We start from the raw sequence: 13,008 nt of genomic DNA, 5'->3' as shown, positions 1-13,008 counted from the left end.
AACCACAGAATAGCATGTTTACTGTGTACTGGAAACCTTTAAAAGACATAGAGGTTAAGAGAGTCATTTAGTCATGGAACATTACACATAAACAATAGTGCACATATTTTCATCCAAATTCTCTGTGTAAAAAATGTTGTGCAACTTCTGTCTCCGAGAACACGTTGTTTCTATAGTTTTTACTTCATAGTTAAGACTAAATGTAGCGTTAAATGTTGCAGAAATTAGTGTGATCCCTAAGTAAACATTAATCAATCAAACATGATTTTGTTAATAAATGCACATGTATTTATGCATAAGAAAGCCTTTCACATGAAGACACTGCCCAGATAATGGTATTCTGTAATTATAAACACTGAAAATCGTGCTCAAAGTAGCTGATATTTATGTAAAAAGCCTGGTGTTGGGGCCTGTCTCTTGAACTTGTTTTATTGTGGCCATTTGCATTAGGGACTGTCATTCTGCCAAAGAGCTTTTAAAAGTGGCTTCATTTGAAGTCCAGAAAGTGACACATGCCAGTGCTCATAGTGCATGGCGATGTCAGCCCCCCGTCCTATCCCCTGCTCCGTGTCCAGACGCTCCTCTCAAGGCTGCATTAGGCCCATTTGAATATTTCATTTCCTATTAATTATGCACTGTGACTCTCCATGTCATTAGGAGAAATAAAGTGGAATGTAACAAAGGATGAAAAGGAGCCCGCGTCTCCTATGAACAGACAAATTCCAAAGCTGCTCACGTAGGCTGCTCTTCATTGAAAATTCAGCCCGTGTCGGTTAAATTGAAGTTGAAACGTCTTTACCTATTATTTTCCTCTTTGAAATTTAGTAAGATGTCCTGAAATGTTTACCAGATTCATTTTCAGGCCTACTTAATTAAATGCATTTGATTAAATGGAACGCACTGAGAATTGAATTCAGAGTGAGGGCACTATTGTCCAGGCTGTCTTTAAATATGCCATTTTAATTTCTTTTTAGCTACAATAATTAACTTGTGCTCAAATGTATCGCCTTATGAAAAATGTGTTCAGCAAACACAGATGGATGACCTGAAGTGGGGAGAGGAGTAGTAGTATTAAATGTCTGCGCTTAGAGAACATTGTGTATAGATAAATGTCAAGTTCATTGACTTGTTTGTTAAGCTAAAAGTGTATTGTTTTATTAAAATCATATTCTGTAAACAAGGGAGACCTTAAATAATCAAGGTAGTTTTTTTCTATATTGTGCATTTATTTACAATGGTCTAGTTTTGTCTGTACATAAAACACTGCCGTGTAATTTAGCGCTGTGTCCCGACGCTGGTGTGCCTGACCAGTTTTGATTTGCGACAGAAAAAGTGCATTTTCGAGACACTCAGCGGCTGTGTGCACACAGACATTCCTGGTGACAGTGACCTACATGGTCACCCAAGATGTGATATAATTTATGATATATATAATATATTGGATCCATTAGCGAGCATAATGAAGTAGTGAAATGAAAGGGTATTTGTGAAATCAGTTCAAACATCCTGCTCGGATTATGATTAAATGATTAATGAAATGCCCCTGCATAAGCATTTTCAAACAGTAATTCATGCGGCCGCTGATAAAATTCCTCCAATCATATTTCCCTCAGTGGTGAACCTTATCTCCACCATTTTATATAAATCACACAAAAACCCTGTCTGCTGCGCAGCCAGCTACTTATTTAGATTAGTCCTAAACGTACAGGAAAAGAGGAGAACATCTTGGCTGTGTAAAATAATCACATATAATTATATCCATAATTCAAGTTTGTGACAGATCCCATCTCTTCGTCCTGTTGTCCTCGACTTCTGCTCCAGCTTTATTCACTTTCTCTTGATTTTAATGGTGCAATTAGCTGAAAAACACCGAAATAGGACAAACGTAATGAGAAGTGTGTGCATATGGGCATGAGTGTATCATTTGGCTTTTGTAAAGTTTTCAGACGGAATTGAATTTGACATAATTAAAAGCTATTTTAAAGTGTAAAAGTCTCACAGCTACACCGTGTAGGCTGCCATAAGGTAAAACAACTATTGATGAAGACTGAACAAAGAAGGCCTTCATTGGAAATCTACTATTAAGAATTAAACACGCTTTGCTTGTTTAGACATTCCCTTAAGACTCACCAGAATGAGAGACAAGTTTAGAACACACAGTCCCCTGTTGTTATTATATACATGTTTTCACTTTTTAAACAAATGTAGCATAAGATTATTATGACTACTTTGACTAAACTTCAAATATGAACCAGTCTTGAGTCATTCTTGTTATTTTTGTAATGCATTTGTACAGGCATTGTGTTTTGAACCTTACTCTGGAAATCTCCCTCAATGTTATCACGTCTTTCTCATGCACTTGCTTTATTCAATTACCGGACTGCGTCATTAGCAAAACATCGGGGGCCTTTGTTAGTTTACCCTAAAGGTTGCAGCGGTCTGAAGCCATATTGACACCAGCTCTCTCTTTTGTATATTTTCTTTTGCAGGCATCTCAACAATGAGCACGCCCTGGACGACCGGAGCACGGCCCAGTGTCGAGTCCAAATGCAGGTCGTCCAACAGCTGGAGCTCCAGGTATTGTCTCCGAGCTTTGTTTTGTCCCAAATATTTATCTGTCCCCATCACGTCCTCCCATCCCTACTCGCATACACAGTACTGCAGCCTTCACAGGAGGCCGCGCCATGGAAATAATTTTGTACATTTGCAAGTAACCAGTCATTAAAAATGTGTTATGTATGCATGACAGCGAGGACAAGATATATGAAGGGCCCCGGGCTAAGTAGAGAAGATAATTACATTTTGTATTTTACTGGGTTTTAAAGTTATTTATGAGCTTGAACTGTTTGGCAGCGACAATAAAACACTGAGTGAAGTGAGCTGGCAAGAGAGCAGCGGCCACTGTGGACGAGGTTATACAGGGGAAAGGCGCTTTTGTGGAAGAACAATGTTGTTAGCAGTAGTTTTATTGTAGTAGTTTTACCAATACCATGTACTTTTGAGAGCATAAGAGAGTTTTATGTTTTGCTAATTATGACCTGTACTCAATATGTATCATCATTTTACATCAGTTAAGTGTCATTATGGAAAAGGCAATACAGAAAAGTACAAAAATAGTAGTTGTGAGTTCTAAAACACAATACCTCTACCTATCATTAGTCATTAGTCATTAGTCATTAGCCATTACTCATTTGTACCAAAAAAAATCCATGAATGTTGTCATTTATTTGTATTAGTCTAATAATAACTATTGTGGAATTTAGGTTTAGTCTTCATCTTGTTGACATGTTGCTGTTATGGTTGTATGTATCAGTTATGTATGTCAAACCAGCAGCTCATGTCCAGCCAGGAAGTAACATTCTAAACTTCACTTAGATATAAAAAAGAAAAAAAAAAAACTCTTAGCTCTTCAGGTGTCTTTAGTTAGACTAGCAAATGATGTGTGCTTTTCCTATTGCAAAAAAAAAGAAGAAGAAAAAAATGCTTTAATGAGATCCAGCTACTGTCATGGACCAAATACTGTATAATGTGCACCATACCTCCTGCACCTGTAGTTTACATCTCAGCCACTCAAAACCATTATACATAGAAAAAAGCCAATGTACGTATATGTGAAGGAAACCAGAAAACAGTTGTGTGTTAACCCCAAACAAGTGGAGTTCACATGCATTTACACACCACCAAAGCACCGGCCGCTTGTTTCCGCTCGGCTGCGTTATCCAGAGGGACGCGCTAGAGAATTATCAGACGCACCCTTCCTCTCCATGTACCTCCTCATCATAATTTAAGATGGCAGTTAAAACAGTGCTGAGTTGGGACAGGTAGTGAGCCTTGGCCTTGTTACTGCTATTGAGACAAAGGGCATTTTAACCTTGAGTTGCAGCGGAGTTGTTGACAGCCTCGGATGGCATAGAAATGAATTAGACTAGAGCAGAATAGTGTTTGTTGTCATAATATGTGTGGTGTAAAACAGGCATTGCAGGCAGATTTTAAATTGGTGAAACAACATGACAATATGATGGTGTGACAGTGCATGTTTGTGGATTATATTAATAAGAATGACTCAAACATGCTGTATTCAGGCTTATAAAAAAATGAAAATAGGTCTGTACGTACCATTGTAAACTACTATGAATTGTAATTTATAAATCTTCTAAACAAGCTTTCTTTCTTTTTTTTTGCAGCTGGCGAAAGACAAAGAGCGTCTGCAGGCCATGATGACGCACCTTCATGTCAAGTCCACGGAGCCCAAAGCCGCGCCACAGCCGGTGAGCAGCGCCCCCTCGCACACACACACACACACACCCACACACACACACACACACACACACACACTCGCAGTCAGTGCTCGTGCCCCTCCCCCGCCCCTTTTGTTTGTCTTAATTGGCACACATGTATTCATTAATGCCTTCCTCTCCTTTCGTATTTATCTGCTAAAATAAAACAGCTGTTCTCTGGAGGGAGACACTAAATATTGTTTGGAGCACATCTGCTGACATGTGAGATTCAATTTGGGGTCTGTGATGAACTGAATGCACTCTCCACAACTGCCTCTGTCTCCATGAAAGATGTGCACAAACAACAAAGAGGCAAACACAAGCACAAATAACAAATCTCATTTATGTGATATATTCTCTTAAAAAACACTGATAAAAAGTAATACTGATCTAATGATAAGCAACAATGATGTTTCACGTACAATATTTGAACTGCGTGTTTTAAAATTATACATAAATGAATCCAGTATAAAAGGTGACGTTTTTTGAGAACTTTGTGAATTTATATTATTGAGGAGGAAAGAAATATACAATTCAAACCAAATTAGTTTGTGATAACTCCTTACCCTGAAGACAGTTATTTAAATGATTCAGATAATATACAATTATTATTTATAATTATAATAAAAAATCATTTGTTGAATAACATGAAATAATTTCCTCTATCCACTGCGCTTTTTTAAAGATTAAACACAGTATATTGTCTATGATAATTTAGTCATAAATTGATCTTACACTGTTTTTACACAACAGATATGATGGAGAATCACTATACAAGTTGATAAAAAAGTGTGTGATATTTTTATATGTGTTGTAAGTGTTATATGAGATATAAGTGTGTTCTACATGTGTCCCACACATGCTCGATAGTGCTGATTAGGGAGTATTATGAGGGCTGTGACATAAAGACATTTGTGTATGAAAAGTGTCCGGGGCAGCAGATAGCATCTCCAGTCATCTCCCTCGTGTCTCAGGAGAGTGACTGAGAGAGCGGCTGTGTCAGAGCGCACCGTTAGCACTCTCAGGGGGACCGCGCCGCACATTTATTCAAATAAATAGCCTCCTGCGATCAGAGCCGAGTGACTGTGAGCTGCTGGAGAAACGCACTTGAAGCAGAGTGAGAGGTTGGCTCATACAGGTCAGAGTTTCATCTGTGGAATAACTGAATAAACAAACAAGTTAAAAATATCTAGATGTCATATAACAGAAGTTTCAGTTTTCACATTTTTTCTTCAGTCTACACTATGTATTTATTTTTTCTCTGTCATTTTCACTGTGCTGTGTCTTTGCATAACATTAGCAGATGTATAAGAAAGCCGCTGTCACCGGAAAGTATCTGCCATGAATGTACTGCTTTACATTTAGTCATAATTAAAGGCAAACAGACGGATGGAGAGGCTGCTCTGAGTTAAATGAGCAGCATTCTGTGTGTTGCTTTGAGGTGAGAGGGGGCGGATCTCAACACAACATATTACCACTGTTTGTGTGTGGGAGTCTGCGCTGGGTGTCACTAAGCATTCTTGTCAGAAATCTGACCTTTACGCCATACATAATTAAGGAGGGACTTTTGTTTATTTTCTTTAGCAGCTTGCACAGTCAAAGCCAGTATAATTAGATCACCAATTACCATTTAATTAATTTCAGTCTGAAGTCTCATTTTGTCTAGGCACTGGAGTGAGCCCAAATGGTGAGGCGAACAAAGGCGAGGCTATTACCAGGCTGTCTGTCCTATTGTTGAAGGCTTGCTCTGTTTATGGCCAGGGAATATGGATGAAACATAAAACAAAGGCTGCTAATCCGCCACAAGAAAAGTCATCGCCACAGCACTGGGTCCATTGATAGGAATGTGTCAGAGGAGCACAAGGATTCGTAGGGTGATTCAGGAGAGCACCTACTGTGGATGTGGGCAGTGTGTACATCTAGCATTTATTCAAAATATTTGGGACTATCCTGCCAAAAACATTGTTGTATTTCAGAAGGGTAAATAGACAATGTAAGAAAAACATTTATTGAGTTTAGCAAGTGTAAATTGGTAAGTGATAACAGCCATTGAAATAAATTATTGGTGTATGTATTAGTACTGAGATAAAAACATACAAACAAAAATATAACAAAAAATACAAGTCCATAAGAAAGTATATTCAATGTAATTAAAATATAATCACATTGTTTTGCAAATTAGAAACTGTAAATGAACATTGTAGGACAAAATGAAGTGGCGAAATGTTTAATATAATATTTCAGTTTGAATAAAGAATACATGGATGACTTATTTATATATTTATGTTACACTAATAGTCACATACATAGATTTGTTTGTTTTTTAAGCATTATCACACTAAAATAAAGGACCTGTTATGTCTGTAACTTAGTCATCACCTAATTCCTCTGTCTTAACACATGAGCAAAGCTGAGCTGTATCCTCTCCACTCTTCATTTCTTCCTTTCTTTTCCTCTCACCAGAGTCTGGTTTGATTTGGAAGATGGCCTCTTTCGGCAAATTAGCAATTAGAACAATTTTGTGGGATTATATGTGTGGATGTGTCAGTTTGGCTGCCAATTAATAACTGGAAGTGTACGGTCAGACTAGAATTTTCCGTTTGACTGCTACTCCAGGACAGCATACCAGCGCTTCTCTTCTCTGCACCTCTGGACCACTCGCACAAATGAGTTTACCTTGTAGCCATTATAACTGTAATCCCTTATTCCCATTCATGCACACACATACACAGCAGTCTGTTATTGAATGAAATAAGAAAGTTCATCTTTAGCATGGCTGTGATCATAGAGGTCAGTCCGGTAGTTGTTAATCATGTGATCACCTCCATAAGCAGCTTCTAATTAGTGTCTCCACAATACAATTTCAGTCTGTAATTAGCCCAGATTGGCCTCTTCCTCCAGGAGCCTTATTAGCAGCAGTGCGCAGCGGTAGGTGAGAATAACACTATCATTTGTCAGCCATGTTTGGGACACATACTGTATGGTGCCCGTGTTTTACCTTAGCCCTCATCACACACTTTTACATAACCTTTTGTCACTTTTTTTTTTTTTTTTCTTTTACTTTTTTTCCAATAGATGTAAAAAAGAATGGCTATTCTTTAAAATAAGTGCCTTGTCAGATATCACTCACTTACTAATTTGGAAGCAAATTCTTGTGCCAGAGAAGCCATTAAGAGATAGATAAAATGAAATTGTTTTAAAAAATCTATAAAAGGCACCATTCTCAATATAAATTGCTACTGCTTAAATAAATACCACATCAGATGATATCAGATTGCATGAGGATATGCACCACTAAGATACACATGTGTATCATTGTCTCTGGTTTGTATTATGGTAAAGCAAATCAAATCTCTTTACTTTAGGTACTCAATCTGCCTTGAATAAAAAAACAACAACAATAATAATGATAATAACCTCCCCGGGACCTGGGGACGGACATTGTAAATTAGCCTTGTTTTTAATTGTAGTGTTTATTTCATAAGGACAATTGTCACATGTTTAATGTGAATAAATTCAGAAAAAAATATAGTATAAAAGTATGATACTGTATACTCAAATCACATCTTATCCCATAACATATGAAACATGAAATAACTAATAATAATAAACATGGATCTGTATCTATGTGTTCCTCAGCTCAACCTGGTGTCCAACATCACGCTGTCCAAGAGTGCCCCCGAGGCGTCCCCTCCTCTGAGTCTACCGCACACGCCCACCACCCCCACGGCCCCCCTCACCCCTCTGTCCCAAGCACACCCTGTCATCACCGCCAACAGCCTGCACAGTGTGGGGCCTATGCGAAGACGCTACTCTGACAAATACAACATGCCCATCTCTCCAGGTACAATGCATAGCACATCTTCTTTTGTTTATAGCATAGAAACAAATATTTTTGTTTTTAAAAGTACGTCAGAAAGTTTTATTTTTGTTACCATCTTCTACAGATATTATCACTGAAAATTATTTGTAGTGAATTTTATGGATTTTAAGGAGTGATGGATCAGTATGGCTTTACTGGACATTACTATACAAAGACTAAACTGCATGCCTCCGATGACTTTTAAAATATCTTCTGTTTTTGCGTATCAACTCTACCCTTTAGAATACATTTTATTTTACATTATTGTTTTTATTGTGGGGTTTTGAGAAGTATAAAGTTACTCACTGTGTCCTCTTGATTGAATGTTTGTGCAGATCTCAGCCAAAACAAAGAATTTTACATGAATGCAGATGTTAGACCTCCATTCACATATGCCTCACTAATAAGACAGGTAAGATTCTTCTTTTATTTTTTTCTGCTTGTGCTAATCGTTTTATGCATATTGTAATATCAGTTCTACACATGAAGGTAGCAAATCAATATGGTTTTAGCCTTTGTCTACTCAGGAGTATGTGTTCTGTCCACTACACTGCTTTGTATGTAAAATTTCAAACACAATTTGCAGAGGAGCAGATTAAATGAGTGCAAGAATGAGTACACTATTCCCCAAAACAGCTCCATGTGACATTTGTTTTTGATTAGACCTTCCAGTGACTGTGATTATTACCAAATTCATTTCACACAACAGTAGGGATGAACCTGTTTTAAGATGGCCAGTCAATTATCGCCAGGCCTCAGTAATCTGGCATCATAGGAATTAATCTGAGCTAACCATAATTGCTGCCCTGTAATCTGCCTGAGAAATGTTTTTCCTTGCCCTTCATTTATACCCACACAAGAAAATATATTCAAATCTGCCAGTTGGAAATTAAAAGTGCAGGAGACTCAACCAAACATTTTTGGGGTAGACAGCCAGGAGCCATTTTCCCCCAGTCTTGTTTAGCTCAACACAAACTGCATGCTTGTGAATTATTGATAACCTTAAATGTTTGTTTCTGTCATGTTTCATCACACAGGCGATCCTGGACTCTCCAGAAAAGCAGCTAACACTAAATGAAATCTACAACTGGTTCACACGAATGTTTGCATATTTCAGACGCAATGCTGCAACGTGGAAGGTACTTTTCTTTTCACTAAAACTGGCTTTTAAAGCAGAATTAAAGGATATCCAGACCTTAACAAAAAGTCATAATAATAACTCAACAATAGTGCATTTATTATGCCCAGATGACCCCACCCTTTAGACAAACATATGAACCACAAACCAGCAATGTGCATTCTTGTAAAAATAATAGCGAGTGGAGTAGAAAGAGGGGCTGTTAGCAGTGGGTGGCATTAGCTTGAACATAGTAATATTATGCCAGTGACTTCTGGCTGAGCCCCTCAACAATGACTTCAGAATTGAACACTGTGTTTTCCAGCAGACCACAAACACGTCTCCAGCACAACAACTTACAAAAACAACATGGCTGCACTTCAGAACAGTAAAATATCTGTCTCTGTGGCTTTTCAAAAGCAAGACCACACAGATGTAGTCTGTGCTGCTGACGTTTGATGGATATTAAAATGAGTCAGACTAATACAAAGACCTTTATGTTAAATGCAAAAGAATTATTTCTCAAAACAATACATTCTGTACATGCTTCTGTACCTCTCTTCTAAGCTCCTATACTGTAGGTCATTGTTTTAATAGTTATCTTTCAGGTTCACTCATAATACAATATGAGGCAAATGTTATATTTACACTGAATAATCAGAAAATAAAAATAAGTCATTAGCCCAACAGTGTTGCTGTGGAAACCAGCAAATATTGATGTGTTGTTTTGGTCATCTGAAACCTGAGGTCCATTTCCTGCCAAAACAGCCCTGGATTATTTATTGTTTTCTTTCTGGTCTGATTCAGAGCCTGTCCAAATATTTTTCCTGTGAAGTGACTGTTTTCTTATGCAGAGATGTGTAATGTACTGATAGCACTCCTTTTTCTCTCTTTTTCACACCAACTGCAGAATGCAGTCCGGCATAATCTTAGTCTTCACAAGTGTTTTGTCCGAGTAGAAAACGTAAAAGGGGCTGTGTGGACAGTGGACGAAATAGAGTTCCAAAAGAGACGGCCTCAAAAGATCAGTGGGTAGGTGTGGCCTATTATCTGTGTTCTGATTGGCTGATGAAGAGGTCACCACTGCTCCATCTCATTGTCTGTGCCACATTATCCAAGTCCTGCTTGCTTTGGTCTAGCTCTCCTTCATGCTTCTAGGCTGGTGATGCTTCATAACCACATGGCTCTGTTTGATTTTGCCTCTCCCCTCCTCACCCTGTGTCTGTGTCTGTCCTGTCACTGTCTGCATCTGCCTGTGCCCGCTGCATTCCCAGGGTGCCATTCGCACCAACCTTTCCCTGCATAGGTGCTTTGTGAGGGTAGAGGATGGGTTTGGGTCCTTTTGGACTCTTGATGATACGGAATTTAAGCACGGGCATCAGGTGCGGCGAGGTCGCCCTCGGAAACTCACCCCTGACCAGATCTTTGGCGAGCTTCTAGAACAGTAAGCACCCTGGCCCTCACCCCTGCATGCCCCCGCCCTCTGTGTGCATATCATGCTTTTTGTGTTTAGCCCTCATCCATCACGCTTCCTCATAAGCCTCCTCTTCTCTGCTCTTCACTGTGTTCAAGATAGTTGTGTGGTAATGTCAAGTGATTGAACACTTAGAACTATAGCCTTATTATCCACTTTACTACGCTATAATGTCTTTAGTTCTTATACAAAGTGCATTGATTTCTCTTCATGAAACCTGATCCTCCAGGAGAGGAATGCATGCGAGCAGAGACATGAGTATGTGGTTGTAATTGAATTGTTGTGTTTGCAGAAGTCCGGCCTTAGTGAAGAACATCCAGACTAGTTTGGGCTATGGTCCGACTCTTTCTGCTGCCTTCCAGGTAAAATACAATCTAACTTCACTCTGCACTCTCTCACGCCTTGTCTCCTACTCTTTGTTTTTATGTCCTGCTCTCACAAGAGTGATGGCCAACTAAGAAAGTGCTGACAACTCTCTTCCGTTTCACATTTAATGCTTGGGGCTTCACTTTTCAGGCTTCAATGGCAGAAAACAACATACCTCTATACACTACTGCTTCCATTGGAAGTCCCACCCTCAACTCCCTGGCCAACGCCATCCGTGAGGAGATGAACGGAGCGCTGGACCATGGCAACAGCAACGGCAGTGACAGCAGCCCGGGACGCTCGCCCCTGCCAGCTATGTGAGTGCACAGTCTAATGCTGCCACGGAGACAACAGAGAGACTTTCACACACACTTCAGACAGACTTATAAGCTTCAGAATCATAAAACTCATAAAGGCTAGGCAATTCCACATGTTTTTAAAACCATCAAACACACATTTTATCATTGTTACATAGTTATATATTTGCTTGTAACATTAGAACCTGTTATGTTACCTGTGTGGCCCATGGTTTACACTTTACAAAGAGAGGATAAACAAAAATCATTTGTCCAAATTGTTAACATTTGTAGACACTTGATACTTTCTGTTATATGTGCTTCACAGTTGTGTGCACATCTGTATTAGTGAGCCTAGACCACCTGGTGCTAGGGAAGCCTTATCCCCAGATGTTTATAACACAGGTGTTTCTTGAACCGGTCTTTATGTTTTTCACTTTCAAACGTGCACTTTTAAGCACAAGATGTTTATGAAAGAATGCTCACTCAGGGCATTCTGGTCTATATGAATGTTTTAGCATACAGCATTATCTGTAGTGTCCCTAGTGTTTGTAAATTCTGTCAGAGTCACTAGTTGGACTCTAGTAAACAAAATCCAGCTAACAAAAAGCTTTTTGATATTGTCAGTATTCAGTGATTAGTTTATCTTGGCGCTGTTAGTCGTTGTTTTAGTGCTGCTAGTAGTTGTTTTAGCGTTACTAACAGACAAACTTAAATTTCTGGTACTGGTAACTACTAATTTAGTCTAATATTGTATGGCATTTATTGTGATGTATTTTTTGCATTGATGTAGCTCATAAATAGCTTCTCTAAAAAGTACCATAGAAACAGTGGCACCAACTGTCTGCACCTGTGAACTTGCTTTACATGATACAACAAAACCAGTTGTTTCCAAATAGGAGCAAACAAAAGCTGAACACTTCATAATATTTGAAATAGTTCTTTCTTCTAGTGCAGGTTAGTGAAATGCACTAATGTGTGTGAGCAGATGAAAAGCACGCGGGACAATAAATAAAACAGGGGGTGGGGTTGACATGTGAGGGGTCAGGGCCAGAGCTGCGGCGGGCCTCGGCACAGAAAGGAAACTCCACCTTTTCAAAGCTTCCCCCTCTGTTATTTTATGAACTCTCCTGTACGCACCCTGCCGCCTGTCTCCACCTCACTCTAATCAGCCATTCAATTGTTCACAATATTTACAGAATGCCAGAACACAAATGATCGAGTTCTTACAGCAATGCATCAAGAAACACCTCTAAAAAAATAAATCAAATAAAAACACAAATGCGTAATTAGTCTAGGGGAAATCATCCAAGATTCTCATGTTTGGAAAGTTGCGGTCTGGCTTGGAAAACCGCAGCTCCCCGTTCTCTTGTCGTAAAAGGAGTGCGCGCTAAGTTGTTTGAAGCCTAAAATAATACGGCGCACGCTTGCATGGCTTCCAGATGTGAGGGGCAGACCACCGATGCACAGCCTGTACAAGTGGATCAGGGAAGGCCTCTTCCTCCTCCTCTTCCTCCTCCTCTTCCTCCCTCCCCCCTCCACAGGGCTGAGGGGGGTTGTGCCTGAAAACTAAAAGGTGCAGTAATGAGCTGTTGGCCAAATGGAGGAGAAGTGCC

General features: G+C 39.2%; 1 protein-coding gene across 11 annotated transcripts in view; it reads left to right on the top strand.

Annotated features, from left to right (window-relative positions):
* The window catches only part of foxp1b (forkhead box P1b), a 156,302-nt gene that overhangs the window by 137,284 nt on the left and 6,010 nt on the right, over window positions 1-13,008 (top strand). For all 11 annotated transcript variants that reach the window (XM_055160368.1, XM_055160367.1, XM_055160370.1 and 8 more), the window contains 8 exons: window positions 2,490-2,577; window positions 4,185-4,268; window positions 7,917-8,121; window positions 8,475-8,551; window positions 9,177-9,278; window positions 10,167-10,288; window positions 11,023-11,092; window positions 11,247-11,413. In XM_055160368.1, coding sequence (XP_055016343.1) covers window positions 2,490-2,577; window positions 4,185-4,268; window positions 7,917-8,121; window positions 8,475-8,551; window positions 9,177-9,278; window positions 10,167-10,288; window positions 11,023-11,092; window positions 11,247-11,413 — 915 coding nt within the window. The remainder of the gene's footprint in view (window positions 1-2,489; window positions 2,578-4,184; window positions 4,269-7,916; window positions 8,122-8,474; window positions 8,552-9,176; window positions 9,279-10,166; window positions 10,289-11,022; window positions 11,093-11,246; window positions 11,414-13,008) is intronic.

Source organism: Boleophthalmus pectinirostris, unplaced genomic scaffold, assembly GCF_026225935.1.
Source record: "Boleophthalmus pectinirostris isolate CB_2022bp ecotype Guang Dong unplaced genomic scaffold, ASM2622593v1 HiC_scaffold_3, whole genome shotgun sequence".
NCBI lineage: Eukaryota > Metazoa > Chordata > Actinopteri > Gobiiformes > Gobiidae > Boleophthalmus > Boleophthalmus pectinirostris.
This window is presented reverse-complemented; position numbering and strand designations above follow the sequence as displayed.